This window comes from Lissotriton vulgaris, chromosome 3_1 (genome assembly GCF_964263255.1).
Source record: "Lissotriton vulgaris chromosome 3_1, aLisVul1.2, whole genome shotgun sequence".
In the NCBI taxonomy this organism is placed as follows: Eukaryota; Metazoa; Chordata; class Amphibia; order Caudata; family Salamandridae; genus Lissotriton; species Lissotriton vulgaris.
Genome location: NC_141689.1, coordinates 884,017,094 through 884,033,882, shown reverse-complemented (window position 1 = coordinate 884,033,882; position 16,789 = coordinate 884,017,094). Strand labels below are relative to the sequence as shown.

Sequence of the window (16,789 nt, the reverse complement as noted above, 5' to 3'; positions counted from 1 at the left end):
TTGCTCACCTTTACATTCACTTCACGCCAGCAGGCAGTAATCACCCTCATGCTGGCAGGCTTATGGCCGGACTGGTTTTACTGGCTTCCTGTCTGCACGTGGGCACGTCAAGCATTTCAGGTGATGCTAGCTGGAGGCTCGAGTCTACGTCAGCATTCTCGTCCGCCACTTTATTTCAGCCTAAACTCACAGCAGCTCTTCTGCAGGCACTGCACGCGCCTTCAGACTGATGGCACTGCCTTTGACCCTGAGTTCATTTGGAATCATTCACTCACTGGCGTGCTAGTGACACCGATACTCACTTTAATGGTAGGTCATCAGCACAAAGTTAATGGCCTCAACCAACTGGTTTGAACATGTAAGTAATTAGAAATAAATAATGTGAACTTGAACCCTGGTCCATAGTTCTCGTTCGGATATGCATTTTCGACCAATGTCTCTACCACCCAACAATCTTTCGATTTTATCTCAGTGTAAGAATGAAAAGTGGTTATTCGTTTGTGAGCCCAACCTTCAGCTTCTGACATATGCAAGTTTGAAAAGAAAGCAAGTAGGATTTTGATGCTGTTTGTGTTTAACCCCTTCACTGCGGCGGCTATTCCGCCGCAGTGCTAAGGGGGCGGGGCGGAAGAGCGGCGGGCGCATGCTGGTGACGGAACCGCTCCGTCACCAGCGTCGGTTGCGCTGTGCTTATGACGGAGCGGTTCCGTCATGGCCCCGCCCGCTCAATAGAACTCTCAATGCAGGCTCGGAATTCGCACCGCGCATGAGCGGCGGGCGGGCCATGACGGAACCGCTCCGTCATCAGCACAGCGCCACCGCAGCTGATGACGGAGTGGTTCCGTCATCAGCAGGGAAGAGGTTAATAGGATTCCTCCCTTCAGAATGTTGAACAAAACTACTTTGAAATGATGATTGAATATTGACCTGGAAATTCCCCTAGAAGACCTTAAAGCTAATCCTAACCCTGCCATAGGAGAAAGGTCTCGGTGTAATAGTAGGCATCAGCCTAAGCTGGCTGGTTTCAATGGATAGGGCTGGCTCCTTTAACCAGGTTTGTCTGTGGCTGATGCACGGAGGGAGAGTCTCCAGATTCTGTGAAGCAAGGGGAACATGAACTTTGATGTACTATGAAGAAAGGATGTTTGAAAAGCAGAGTATTGGTAGGAGGAACTGCTAGCGGAGTAGAACCCAGGACATACACATCGATCTCCAGCATGGGTATGTCCTGATCAGCTCCCAGTCCAAAAAATGTACATAGAAAAGACTAACTCCAGTGAGTGTTTTTGCCGAGACCATGCACACTGAAATTTTTAAGGCAAAGCACGGAGCCAACTTTGACGAATGGCACTGTAAATGCAGCAGTAGCAGTATATGCATGCGTATCAATGAAGAACAGTCCAGCAAGTGTATACCCCATGCAGTGCAAGGATCCCTTGAGTCATCCTGGTTGGACATGGGGTTGGGATTGACTACTGCCCTAATAACACACAACTGCACCTCAAGGTCTCCATAAAGACAGAGATTATCTTAGGAACTGCTTGCCTGTATCTATTCGAAGCATCGATGAGCTTCTCCCTTTTCGGAAAGCCATTAAGACTTTTCTTTTTCCTTTGATTTAGGTTTTTATCTTATGCAGTTTCCTTTTCCGGTATTATGTTACGCTCAGCGCCGGGACGCCCCTTAGCTGGGGCAGCTGTGCGCTCAAACAAACCATTAACATAACGTAACATAACATATTAGTCATTTCAACATGAACACAATCAAGACAAAATTGATTCTCATTGCTAGTAGGAACAAACAAGCTCAAATCCATTATTGGCTTAATCATGCAACTGGATGGATTCTCACTGACCTCAGGATGAACACACAATCTCTTGGCTTTGTAGCTCTCTCCCATCCGGAGAGTAGCAACACTGTGCTCATGAGAGTTTCCAATTAATTAATACCATTAATGAAGAGCATTGTTCATGACGCAGAATGCCTCATCAACAGCTTCACAAACATTGAGTGAATAGCACTCATCATGAAAGAAGTACCCTGGCTTGGACTATAGCCGGTTTCATCTTCACAACATGCTGCATCGCCTAAAAAACAGTAACACTTTTCCGCAAACAAATAATAATAGAAATTTTCCAGAGGTCAGACTATTGCAGGAAACCAGGATATCACCAGTTTGAAGATGACAAATTGCAAAAAAGAAAAAACTCAGAAACAAGCAATCTTCATCTAATCACTCAGGACATGGAGAAATACTCCATGACACAAACACCTAGACACAGCTTCCCCATCACTAAAGAAGGTCATGAAAGATATAAATGACACACCTTTTTGAGGAGAAAACCAGTAAAGGAAAACTTCACTCCTATTGCATGGGTGATTAAGTATTTGCTCCCTTTTACCACATCTCCAGCTAAGTACACCATCTTAAATCATCTCAAATCATAGGTCTTGAACCATGATGCCTCAATGTGTCCTCAATTAGGTTTAATATTTATACGTTTCTACACATCATATCTTATTTGGTTTCATCATATCTTTAGTGGAGCTGTATCCATAATGCATTTGTTGATTTCTTCAATCTCACCAAAGATTAAATAATTCTGGCTATCATCAGTGGGATAAAGCCTTCATGGTTAGCTGCCAGTGGTACCCTTTGGGTTGGATAGACGCCTGGGAATGGTCATAGTCTACATGTACATTCTTGAAAAGTAGAATCTTACAACCTAGACACTATTTGTCCATATTTCAATCTTGCCTACGCCACATTCTGCTTTTAATAAGCACCTTATACATCTTTAATTATAACTGTGACAGTATTGTTTAAAGTAAATCCTTCCTATATTATTTCTGATTCTTATTGACTGAATTTTAATATTTCTGTCTGGACAGCTCTATTATTATCTTCATGATGTCTGATGTTCTAGTTATTAGCTTTGCCACGTTATCACTTCTGAATGAAGGATTTGTGCTCGGCGTTGCCAGAAAAGCAAGCTTTGCATATGGTTAAGAAGCTGCTGTTCTCTTTTGCTCCACGACTATTGCTCTCTGATTTTGCTGTACATTCTATGTCTCTATCTCTTCTCTCATTCAAATAAAATGATGGAAATTCACCACATTTCTAATATAGCATTGTAGCCCACTGCTGAGGGCTATACTGATAGTTAAAGGCCCCTACCTGATCCTAGAGGCCACGCTGCAGAAGAGGACCTATTATGATGGTGATAACAACTAATATAGCTTGAAGCAGAAGGACTATAAAGCTACTAGAATATTTTACCAACGAGGGTGGAATGTCCTAAATTAAACAGGGAGAAACAAAAAGATAAGCATTGGAAAGTTGAAGAAGTAGGCCTGTATTAGTCTTTATTGCCCTTGAGGTGAGCCACAACATTTTCTTCATTGGAGTGCCCAACATTCCAATGTTCATATTCATTTTGCAGCCTGCTCAGGGTTTTCTCAAGTTTCTCAATATTATTTTTATGTTGAGGAACTAAAAACAGGACACAGTTGCTAGAGTTCATCTTTCTAACATGCTATAATGTGACATTGCGCTTCTCACTTTTAATAAGGCCTGTCTCTGCATTTCCTTTTTGGCCATTGCATTTAATCCGCCTGGTTTCAGGGGTCAATTTTTGCTGCTAAAACACAAGGTGATTTTTCTGGCAAATAAGCTGAATGGTCAGATTTAGGGAACCAAGCGACCCGGGCTTGCAGATTTGTGCCGTACATGATAGACAAAAAATTGGGGTCATATTAAAAGTACTCTTCTGCTGCATAGCGGTCTGCAACATTGGAGTCAAACCTCTCAGTTGTGAACCTGCCCACATCTCTCTTTATGAAAAGTGTCCTGGATGCATGCAAAAAGGGCTCCATGGAGTTTATTCCTTTATGTGTACTGTAAACAACTGGTGAGTAGTACCCCTGTTCTCTGTACAGTCCTCTTCTGAATTACAAATATGAGTTCTTGACCTACAAAAACAGATGTATCGTAACAGCCAGGGCTGCCGACTTTGCAGCTTGGGAACCAGGTTTGAGTGTTGGTTGCTGGTCAACATCTTGCAATCCTGGGCAAATCACTTAATCTCACTGTGCCTACAAAAAGCAAGCATTGGGAAAGTCCATAGGTCTTGCCTATAAAATAGCTATTGTCTTTGCCAATGTGTTTTAGCCATGTTGTACACCAGCGTGGCTGCTGTTCAACATTGATAAATGTTAATGGCGTAGAGGAGAGTGGTGTGGAATGTCGAAGCGTAGAACAGCGAAAAGTGCAGTAGAGTCTTGTAGAGTGGAGTGGCATAGAGTGTCATGTATTGGAGTGGCATAGAGTGGAGTTGAGTAGCGTGGCATGCAATGGAGTGGAGTAGAGTACAGTGGACTGGTAAAGAGTGCACTGGTGTAGAGTGTTACAGAGTAAAGTGACACAGAGTGCAGTGGCATACAGTGCAGCAGCATAGAATTCAGTGGTGTAGTCAAGTCAAGTCAAGTCAAAGAATTTATATAGCGCACTACATACCCAGAGGGTCTCAAGGCGCTTAGGGAGGGGAGGAGGATTACTTGTCAAATATCCACGTTTTAAGTTGCTTTCTGAATGCTAGGTGGTTCTGGGTAAGGCGAAGGTAAGTGGGGAGTGAGTTCCATGTTTTGGCTGCCAGGTATGAGAAGGATCTTCCTCCCATGGTGGTCGTGTTGATGCGGGGTACAGTGGCGAGGGCTTGGCTGGAAGAACGTAGTTGGCGGGAGGGGGTGTAGAAGGCATTCTGGTCCGATGTCGTAGAGTGATTTGTGTGCGTGGGTTAGCAGTCGGAAAGTGATCCTCTTATTGACGGGTAGCCAGTGGAGGTCTTTCAGGTGGCCAGAGATGTGTTCGTTACGCGGGATGTCTAATATGATCCTGGCTGAGGCGTTTTGGATTCGTTGGAGTTTCTTCTGTATTTTAGCGGTAGTACCTGCGTAGAGGGTGTTTCCGTAGTCCAGTCGGCTCGTGACCAGAGCATGGGTGACTGTTTTTCTGGTTTCGGTGGGGATCCAGCGAAATGTTTTTTTGAGCATGCGAAGAATGTTGAAGCAGGATGAGGATACGGCGCTGACTTGTCTGTTCATTGAAAGTGAAGAATCCAGGATAACGCCTAGGTTCCGTGCGTGGTCTGTCGGGATGCAGTGTTGTAAAATGCAGTGGCATAGATTAGAGTGTTACATAGTAGAGTACAGTGGCAAAGAGTGCAGTGGTGCAGAGTGCAGTATTGCAGAGTAGAGTTGCAATGAGTGCAGTGCCTTAGAGTGTTGCAGAGTAGAGTGGCATAGAGAGGTGCAGAGTAGAGTATAGTGCCGTAGAGTGCAGTGACATACAATGTCGTGACATAGAGTGCAGTGCTGCAGAGTGGAGTGGCATAGAGTGGAGTGATGCAGAGTAGAGTGGCATAGTTTATTGACAAAGAATGCAGTACTGTAGAGTAGAGTGGCATAGAGTTCAGTGGTATAGAATGGGGTGTTGCAGTGTAGAGTGTCGTATAGTGCAGTGGTGTAGAGTGGCATAGAGTGCACTGGCAGAGAGTGCAGTGGCATACAGTAGAGTGAAGTAGAGTAGAGTGCAGTGGAGTAGAGTAGACTGACTTAGAGTAGAGTGGCATAGACTAGACTGGTGTAGAGTAGAGTGCAATTGCATGGAGAGGGTTACAATGGAGTGGACTGTTGCAGAGTGGACTGATGTAGAGTGCATTGGCATAAAGTGTTGCAGAGTATAGTGGCAGAGAGTGCAGCAGCATAGAAATCAGCAGCGTACAATGCAAAGTTGTTGAATGAAGTGGTGTACAATAGAGTGGTGCACAGTAGAGTGCAGTGGTGTAGAGTGCAGTTGTGCAGAATGGAGTGGTGCTGACCACAGTGGCATAGAGCCCAGTGGCATAGGATACAGTGCGATAGAGGGCAGTGGTGTAGAGTAGATTGGTGTAGAGTAGAATGGCATATCGTGCAATGGGGCATAGTGGTGCAGAGTGCCATAGAGTGCAATGCCGTAGAAGAGTGCAGAGTAGCATACAGTGGCATAGAGCAGAGTGCTGCAGAGTGCAATGGCATAGAGTATAGCCGAGTAGAGTGGCACAGACCAGTGGCGGAGGATGCAGTGGTGTAGAGTGGCATAGAGTACAGGAGAGTAGAGTGGTGTAGAGAAGTAGCATAGACTACAGTGGTGTACTGTAGAGTGCAGTGACATCGAGTGCAGTGGTGTAGAGTGCAGTGACATAGACTAGTGCGGTGTATAGTGCAGTGACATAGAGTTCAGTGGCACAGTGTGGCATGAAGTGCAGTGGCGAAGAGTGGAGTGGTACAGAGTAGAGTATATTGGCATTGAGTGTATTGGCATAGAGTGCAGTGGCATAGAGTGAAGTGTTGCAGAGTGGCATAGAGTGAAGTGACGTAGAGTGAAGTTGTGCAGAGTAGAGTGGAGTGGCCTAGACTGGAGTAGTGTAGAGTGCAGTGGCACTGCATAGGGTAGAGTGGTGCAGAGTAGAACAGAGAGGTGTGGAGTGAAGTGACATATACTGCAGTGGCGTAGAATGGAGTAGTGCAGAGTGGAGTACAGTGCGGTGATACAGAGTGTAGTGGCATGGTTTAAACTACCCCCTTTTCTGAATGGTTTAAACTAGAGCAGTGCAGAGTAAAGGGCAGCAGCATGGAGTGGTGCAGAGTAGAGTGGAGTGGCATAGAGTGGAATATGCATGATATGGTAGCACAATTACATTACAGACAACACATCTTCAATTGAAATCAACATTACATTTACACAGATATCAGTGCCTAATTTGTAAAAATATAAGTGCCAGGGCTCTCGTCAGGAGGCCACTGCAGCTTGTATCACACATTTCCCCTGCCCGCACTGACAATGATAGTAACAACACAACTACTAACCATCACACTTGTACAAGTTTGACAATTCGGACTATTCCAGGTCCCCAAAGCTATTAGAATGTCTTGGGCAACAGGTAATAGTAATTTTTTATGTATATTGAATTAATAATTAACTGTTGTTGTGGTCATCTCTAAATCAGCCACACAGCGCCACCCTATGGCAGACTGTAACAAGCACTGGTGCTGACAATTAAGTGCCGGTCCCAAGCACCGGAAACCACCGGCACAAATAAGCACTGACAGACATACAGTTTCATTGATAAAAGTATACAGCACACAAACGATAATATGTGGAAATATAATCACCTAGTGTATTGATTTGTTTTGATAATTTCTAAAATATTTGTTTTGATCACACTTTTCTAATTCTGCAATACCTCCAAAGCTTGTTTACAGACATTTATATTTTGTTATGTGCTAGGAAAAAAATATCATCATACAGTCTTCCTCAAGCACTCCCCAGAGCCAGCATGATTGTCACATAAATCTTCTCACTTTGAAGTCAGAGAAAGAAAAGTATACACCAAGTTACCTGGAAGAGAGGGCCTGGCATTTGACCTCTGTCTTTGAAGGCACAGCAAGTGTGACAAAATAAGAACAAGATTTAAAGGCTTGTTTACAGAATTTGAGTACAAACCGTGGCCCGTACAGGTAAGAGTGGTGGGGCTGGATGGGGGATTTCGACAGACGATGACGAGAAATCAGACCCCACCGCCCACTGTTCTTACCTGCTCGGCTGTCGAAGGTGGACAAATAGTGTAAATAGAGTTTGGGCAAGGGAAAGGACAAACTCAAGCTGGACAACCTAAAACAAATACAGCCAGCAATTAGAAAGCAAGCAAATATGAGTTACAAACCCAATGGTAAACTACGGGTGAAATGCATTCCCAGGGAAGCTTTCTATATGTCGCCAAGATGTCGTATGCAAACCAGACAACTGAGCTCTCTGGTAGGCTTCGACCTAAAGCATAACATGAATGTATCCTTGCATGACTTAACTGGTGCTTATGTAAAGCACTCAAATACCTTCAGATCGAGTTTGCGCTGTATAAAAATGAAAGCAAATGAATGAATAAATAAATAAATAAATAAAACCAGTATACTGGTTGGGAAAATCGATTCCAATAAAGGTACACCATTGTACAAAACCTGAAAGTCCCCTTTGCTAGTGGCCGCTTATTCATTTAGTGGAAAGCACTCAATTTGCTAAGTAGTGAGAGCATTTTCTGGTAGATTTTTTTCACCACCATCGAAATGCAAAATGGCATACTTGATAGGTATTTCAAGCTTTTAGGTATGGCCAACTTTCAAACACACGTGCTTTTTTTTTTTAACAAAAGAATGACCTTTACAGGTGATTTGTACGCCTGTAATTACAAATGCCTGCTGGCCTTGCAGTGCCAACAGGCAAGCACAGAAAACATTCTTACAAAAAACTGAATACTTGGCAAAGAAAAGCAGTGGTTACAAAATTAAATCTGCGCTGGATGTTATTTTAGCTTTTCTGGAGCAGATTTCAATGAGACACAGTAGGTTTTTCGTTCTTAAAAATATGTAACCACTTAAACAAGAAAATGATGATGTGGTTAATTTTAAACTGTTTATTTTCTCCAACTATAATTTTTTTTTTCATGCTGGAACGGAAATATATTACGGTTAAATTAGACATATCTGTAATCATTCACTTAGACTAGATACCATTTTTCAGCATTTCTCATGGGAAAGATCTATAATTGCTATTGGTAGTCACGCGCATTTCAGCATTATCCAAAAGCTAAATCAGCCTATTGTGCTTAACTGGAACCTAACATGTTGGCCAGAGGGCAAGAAACAAAACCTCTTAACTCACGTCTCTAAGCCCTTATATGTTCCCCATTCTACTCAAGATTAGCATTATTAAAATATTCGGTATCGCCTGCTTGGAAAAACACAATTTTATGAAGTTTGAGGGATAATTTTACTGTCTGAGTTAGGGAGGTAAAGTCATTCTGTGATGTACAGGAATACTTAACCCCTCATTTTAGGCACTGTGGATTCTTGTAGTCTTAGTGTGATTTGGGTGCACTGTTTTTTGGGGGGCCATATCGGGTTTATTTTCTTTCCATAGGCCAAAGGACAGCGGAGGAACAACACTTGTAACATTATTTCAAAAACTAAAAGAGTTTTTGGAACATACTGTAGACAAAAGCATCTGGGGTGGGGTGAGGGGCTTCAGGTGATTAAATGATGTAATTTTCGGAAATTTGCACATTGGATGGGGATCTGTGTAGGTGGGGCACTTAGATTGTTTTTTTGCTGGGTGTAGGGGCACTGGAGAGAGAACCAGGTGTGCCAGAGTGTGGAGGACACCGAAGGCGCAATGGCACGGTGCAAGTGAAGAGAGAACGGCACAATTGCCTACAACAAACAGCAGGGACGCATGGGCGACGCTTCTGTGTTTAAGAGACAGCAGGCTACGGTGTTCACCAATTTATGATGTAGGGACCAGAAAGAAGAAGCAGCACCATTTCTAATGCTGACATTGTAAGGCACAATGAGGCACATGGCATTGGATGTGGGTGTTGAGGAACCCTAACAGAAGCTGACAGGGTGAGGGGAATGGGAGGAAACTTCGAAAACATCTGAGGGAGCAGGGAACAGGAATTAGGGTTTACTGGCAAGATGAATAAACAATCAGTGGCGACTCCTTCGCTGAGGCAGAGGTGCGTTGTCCCACTGCTCTCTGAGCAGTAAAAAAAGTAAAAAATAAGTAAATGATGTAACGTTATTATAATATTATTTTTCCGACTGCATTGGCTCCATTCTTTCCTCGGGCTGAGGCTGAGCCCTGTGACACCAGATCACTGCAGGGGGGTGAGTGGTGATACTCCAAGTGTGCATGACATTCTGACCGGCCCTCTCGGGCCGCGTAAAACAGTCATGCCCACTTGCCATGTTCTCCATCCAGGCTGCATTATAGTCTGGATGGAGAACATGCCCCAGGCTCCCTAGCTTGGTCTGGGCGCCGAAATACGGTGCTTAGCCAAATCACAACACTGCATTGCAACATTGTGATCGGTCAGTGGACCTTGGGAGCCCGGGTGCTTCCTGCTGCCGAACTCCAGACAGGAAGAAGACAAGAAGATGAAGTGGATTGGAGTAGAGTCGGTAGCAACATCGGCCATAGCCATTATTGTATCTTTTTAATTTTCCCCACCCTCCCCCACCACCCAAGTCCGGTAGAAGCAGATACTGGAAACAATTGATGATGCTACACTAGATAGGTGGATCAAGAGGCAGGGGGGAATGCCATGATGCGGCTAGAGGGGGGATGAGAGGCATACTGTGGGTAATTCTTTAGGGGTGATTATATGGAGAATAAATGGCAACAAAGTGGAAGGAAGGTATGGCACCACAGGCAATGCTACATGCGAATGTGTAAGTGTGGAGGAACAGGAGAGCACAATCGTGATTCTGAAGTCACTGTGGTAGATGGATGGCACCACTATATAAAAAGAAAATAACATGCCACTTGTTTCACTTAGTTAAAGCATGAGAAAACACTTGGCAACTCTTCTCTCTGTGCCATTCAGTGGAAGTCTAATCCTGCCATCAGAAATCCTTCTTCTTGGTTGGTCTCTGAAGTGACAGGGATGGGACTCATTCAGTGGCTGGCAGATCAACATCGAGGGCACATTTTTATGAGAAATCTTGAAGTAGCAGTCCATAATTACTCAATAGGAATTATAAGCTTGTACCCAGGAGGGTTCCATGCCACGGTTTTTAATTCCAAAATTGTCATTAGGAACCAAAGGATGTTGTCAGAGCAAAGTCTTTATTCAGTGGCTGCAAAAACGGATATGATCTAAGCATGTGCGAGCAGGAGATGAGCTATGTGAGTTTCCTTCTTGGCAAGCAAACGGAGGAGGTTGGTTATGTGACTCACGGACTTACAGAGGGCTGAAGGTCGAAGACACCATAGGCCTGTATCAGGGGCTGAAACAGATGATCTCAGAATGGGTACTTGAGGGTACATTGTGTCCCTGTGAAAGGTGAGCTTGAAATGACGAACGTTTCTACTGCAGGAGAGGCTAGTACAACAGAAAGGAAATTGTGTAATGGCCCAGGCAGAAGGGTAATAAATAGGTTTTAGAGCATAGCTTGAGGGTGAGCAATATTACACAACAGGGGAAGCACATGAAGCAATAATAGGGGAACAATGGGACCATCTTGTTTTCTACGAACCTTCTTCTCTACGGTTATTTCACAGCAGAGATGAGTGTAGACTGAAAATGCAATGCACTGTGCAAACATCAAGGGCCACACCTGTAAGATGAAATATGTACCTACCTACTTGTGCAACAGACGTACATTCATTCACATGTGAAACATTCCCTCATTTTTATCTATAACTCTATGAAAATGAGATAAACCCCTTTGAGCAAAGAGGCATTTGGGGGGAAAAACAAGATGTTTACACGCAGGAGGCAGAATATATTATGTCCACGCCCAGATGATTCTTTTGGAATGTCATGATGGAAGGTCACATGATTCTGTCCACATCACAAATGAAAAGGAAGAGTGGTATTTCCAGAATTAGAATATTTAAGGACGATCCTGAACGCTACACACAGCTGTGTGTAAAAGGATATTTGCACACGTAAAATAGTTTCTCCCATTTTAATTGTCTGTCTGCTGTGCCTTCTTTTGCTAAGCCCTTGCATTGTCTGTAAAATCCTATGCATGGAAACTTCTGTGCACTTTTTTAGGTCTGGCCGGTGAGACAGCTTGAGCTGTCTTGCCAGGCTATTGTTTTTTTAAACATATTGGATACACCGTCTTGTGGTCAGTGGACTACAGCCATTGGTCTGTTAAATTGTCATTCACAGTTTGCTTCCACCCACTTGCGCTGCGGCTAGGACGACTGACTCTGGAATCTGGGAATCACGGTTCGATACCCGGCACAGGCGGCAGATTAGCCCAGCACCATCTGACTCTGGGCAATAACTTGCTTAATTTCCCTGACGGTCCCCAGCGCCAAGAGACCCTTACGGGTGATTGTGCGCTTTACAAATGTGGATTGTTATTATTATTACACTAAATGGGGCAATGGCTCTGTCCACTATATCTCCTGGCTCCCTTTGCTTGAGTGACTGCATAAAACCCGCTCATTTTGTTCACATCGCCTATAATTAGTGTATTTATCTTCAATGGCAAAGCTTGTTCAAAATGTGTATTTAATATATATTTTTCATTAACTTTCAATCCCAGTTATTTATAATTCCTAAACTTGTGTAGCCAGTTAATGAATGTTTTTTTCTGTCTCCTTTTTAAAGATGCTGTATTAAAGTGTTTGAGTGACGTTGTAACATTGTAGCTGCCTGCAATTTTACAGCTTGGTTTGGTGGTGCTTTATGCTTGTCTCCTGAAAAAATTGTAATAATAGTAAAATGTATGGCACAACTGAAAACACGTCACTTGTGAAGTGGCCTCCTCACTGAATTATTTTAATTAAACATTTTTATTACAAGCATGTAGCAGCCATGTTGAGTGGCTGCATATTTTTTTCATTTTATTTAGAGCAGGCTTTGTGTTCACCCTTTCAACCACTGGCGTTCTTCAACCAGTCTCTTTCAGCTATTGGATTCAGACATTGTCAATAACCTCATGACTCAGTCCACTGGAGTATCCATTGCTTACTTAATACAAATTGACTGTTCTTCCACATTCACTTAAGTGCTTGCACTGAATTACATGAAGGATTACTTTACAATTATAGCTCTCTCTGTCCCCTCCTGTTGCCTCCCTCCGATTTGCTTCACTCTAAAGTGCTAACGTTGCATGCGTTAGGACATTAAAACCAGATGTATTTGCTTTGCCAATGATTGTTTTTGGCTGCAAGCAGTCTGAGAAATTACAGATTTTATCTTTTTCTAAAATTTGTAGAGTTGCAGATTCACAGTTTCCCTTTGGCCTACTCTGCATAGCTAGCTAATTCTATGCTAATAAAACTCTGTCAAACCAAACATGACTCACTATTCAGACTATATACCTATTTACAATAACTATATATACAATAATATAATTTCTATGCTATAAAATGTATTTTCTCTGGAAGTTTATCTTTTGCTGAGCTTTTCTATACTTTCTATGCACAGTCACATTATGGAGAAAAATTAGTCACTTTTTTCTGTGAAAACAGATCTCTGCAGCATTAGATACAGATGGCCGCAAAAATGAAAATGTTATATGGAATTGCCAAACAAAGTGAAAAACATAGCTATCTATGCACAATTGTAATGATTTCATGTTGCAAAGATACCCCCAAACATTTCAGCTTTTTAAACCACAAGCAATATGATGTTGTTATTGAGTTTATGAGAGCCTTTGGCCATCTATTAAAGACTGTCACAGTAAAACATTTGCTCTTTGCCCACTGTTGCAAACACCTATTTTATAATTTAAAAAAACATTGCACTGTCCCTTTTGTCCTCATTTGCTGGAATACATTTTAAAATAATTGTCCTCGGGGGAACCATGTTGTCTTGCTGATCCACTGTTAGTGACTTCTCAGGTTTCAAATATACAGATTGGGCCTGATTCACAAAGAAAACTTACAGTTTTGTGTAAATTTACAATTGTTTGCTATTCACAAAAGTATTTTACTAGTAGTACCTTTACGACTGTGGAGTCTCCCCACATAAAAAAATAGGATATTCCTATGTTTTTATATGTGAAATCTCTGCACTCGTAATGATACTATTAGTAAAATACCTTTGCAAATAGCAAACATTTGTAAACTTACACAAAAGTGTTTAAGTGGGCAGACTGACTCTGAGTTAAAAAAAACTGAAATCAATATCAAGGTGGTAGCATGAACTTGTTGCGAGGTCAATGACTTGTGTAAAGGTTTACCTGATAGTGTTCATACTAACATCAACAGAGGCCTGTGTGGGAACATGACTTTTGAGGCTTTCCCATCTTTACACTGCAATTTATTCACCTCTGTAAGTAAACACTAGATAAGAAATACAGCTAGAAAAAACAGTATACCTAAATAGCAATTGCTCAAAAAGGGAAGATTTAGAAATATATTTCAAGAGGATCTATTTTAACTGATCTATGACTAATGAACTGTGTGCTAAATAGTAGAGTAGTATCCCCTACCTCAGCTAAACGCACTCATTATACATTTTAACTGTTTACTAAGCATTACATTCAGCTCATCTTTGTTTGCAGCATCCTTTTAGAGAATGCAGTCAGGAGATAAAATAACAATTAGTTTCAAATGTATGCTTTAGTCAAAAATAAGGCGAGATTGTGGGGATTTTAAAGCATTATTAATACACTTTATCAATTACTGCTTTAGTTACCACATTTGTTGGAATGTTGAAAATGAAGCATCCAACAGGATTCCCTGGAATGCAGTCTATTGCTACCGTTACAAGCCCACAGCGTTATTGTTAACAACACACAATTAATGTCTTAAGGTCTGATTTTGATCTTGGTGGACAGGTTACTCCATCACAATGTTGACGGATATCCGGTCCGCTGAAATATAGATCCCATTATATCCTATGAGATTTATATTTTGGTGAATGAGATATCAGCCACAGCTGTGACGGAGTAATCCATCTGTCAATATCTAAATCTGGCCCTTAGTGCTCAGGAGAAGGGGGCTATGACAGATTTGGTATAATTGAGTTTGAAGATAATCAACAACACGTCATGGTAAGGTGGGTCAGGAGGTGCTAAATCTGTGTAGGACCACCTCCTTTACTATGAGGTGAAAGAGACAGAGCCACACAGCCTTTATCTCTCCACGTGCCAAAAGGAACCAAGAATTCGTGAAGGGGTGATCGTCTTGTAGCAAATGCATAATTTATGCTTTTCAAGATGGCAAAAGTGAATAGAGGGCCCTCTCAGAGATGGGGATATTACACACCCTTAATTTTCATCATAACAATTCGATGACTTTTGTCATTCATAATATATTATTGATAATCTCTTTGGAAATCTAAAGAAGTACAGTGTAGGATTGAAGGAACCGCATTTACAAATGTTTTCTCATGTCATTTCAGCTGGAGTTTGTGGTTTTTTAGGTAAAATATTTGGGCGCTTTTTAGTTGCATTCTTTCAACATTTTCTTCAGCAGGCTGCCCTCTATTTTGACCCCAAACCCATGGAGATGGTAAGGCATAGTCAGCACACCTTGAACTATTGGATTTCATGACTGCCTCTGCAGAACTGCCTTAAAAACTGTTTGAAAACATTGATTGTTAGGTAATTTCTTTGGAAAATTGTGCTATAAAAAGCGCCATTTGGTATTCATTTTTTTCAAGGTTTTCTCTGGCAAAGTCTTATCTGGCAGATCCTTTTTCCATGATGGTGGATGAAGTGGGACGGTCTTGCTTGCTCTCTGTGTCTGATTATGTGCTCAATAACTCTTTTACTATGCATTAGGGCATGAGCTACAGACAGCACAACTCATACACACAAAGTGGTAGTTGCGCCTCCATGTGCCCGCACTGTGCTGTCTGCAGCTCACTGTCTAACACGTGGAGTTACTGCACTGGTGTATGCACTGTGTATACCTCAGCCTTGTGGAAAACAGACCCACTGAGCTTTTCTGCATCTGCACATGGTTGCGATATTGGACTCTGATGCGTCCCATTCTTTTGTAAATGCTGCTGCCAGACTTAACCCCTTCCATGCTGATGACGGAACCGCTCCGTCATCAGCTACAGTTGAGCTGTGCTGATGACGGAGCGGTTCCGTCATGGCCCAGCCGCCGCGCCTGCGCGGCGCTGATTTCGCGCCTGCGCGGGCGTTCTAATGAGCGGGGCGGGTCATGATGGAACCGCTCCGTCACCAGCATAGCTCAACCGCGGCTGGTGACGGAGCGGCTCCGTCACCAGCATGCGGCCGCCGCGCGGCCGCCCTGCCCCTTTAGCGCTGCGGCGGAATAGCCACCGCAGCGAAGGTGTTAAAAGGATCCAAGACTCAAGCAGAAATCAAAGCATTAGGCACGACAAACTGTCTTTTGAACCCCTATAATAAAACAATGTCATCTTTAAACAGTTTGTGCTCATTCACTTATCACTCAAATAATGAGTGGGACAGGTTCCCTGATGGAGTTGAAATCTGTGACTTGATGGTATTCAAAGATTTCTGCATTAGGCACATCAACTTCACTCTTGGCCTAACAGGGAGAGCCTTACATTCTCCCCCTATTCCTTGGCTGAGGGTCGGGCAGGGTTCAGGAAATGGGCCCAGGCTCCAATGTAACCTTTTCCCAAAGTGATTTTACTGACTGCAATTTCTGGCCACTAAAAGTGGGTCTTGTGTTACAATATGCTGAAAATCCCCCTCTTTTTTCGCTGTCTCTAAGCACAGCAGATTCAAAGTTGGGGTTTTGGTTATTGAGATGGCCATGTGAAGGCTGAGCAGGAGGCCATTGTGTTTGTGAATGTGTGACACAAGCAGGGCCTGCGCAGCAGCTTTATGACTGAAGAGATAGAATATACTTTACCTTCTGAAGAAGATGTATTCAGAGATTCAATTTGAACTTCAGGCAGGTAATAATACACAAAATCCTAATTTAAGACAAAATCCTAACTTAGGACAAAATCCTAAATTAGGACAAAATCCTAATTGAAGACAAAATCCTAATTTAGGACAAAATCCTAATTTAAGACAAAATCCTAACTTAAGACAAAATCCTAATTTAAGACTACTAAATGCCTTCTGTGAATACCAAAAGTAGTAAGTTTAGGATTTTGTCGTAGGTTATTTCTGTGAATCGGCCCCTATATGTCTATCGGTGTCCCTCCCGGACCACTCCTTAAAATACCGCAGGGTGTTTCTGCCCTACTGGTGTGTGAATATATACTCATTGCCCATT

The 16,789-nt window shown here is 42.6% G+C and overlaps 2 protein-coding genes across 3 annotated transcripts in view; both read right to left on the bottom strand.

The window, feature by feature from the left end:
• The window catches only part of GLIS3 (GLIS family zinc finger 3), a 964,414-nt gene that overhangs the window by 493,937 nt on the left and 453,688 nt on the right, over nucleotides 1-16,789 (bottom strand). The gene's annotated exons all lie outside the window — the stretch shown is intronic.
• Nucleotides 3,360-16,789, bottom strand: part of LOC147727160 (uncharacterized) — a 48,171-nt gene continuing 34,741 nt past the window's right edge. The window contains exon 3 of the mRNA XM_086962743.1: nucleotides 3,360-3,493. Within this exon, the coding sequence (XP_086818869.1) occupies nucleotides 3,360-3,493 (134 nt within the window). The remainder of the gene's footprint in view (nucleotides 3,494-16,789) is intronic.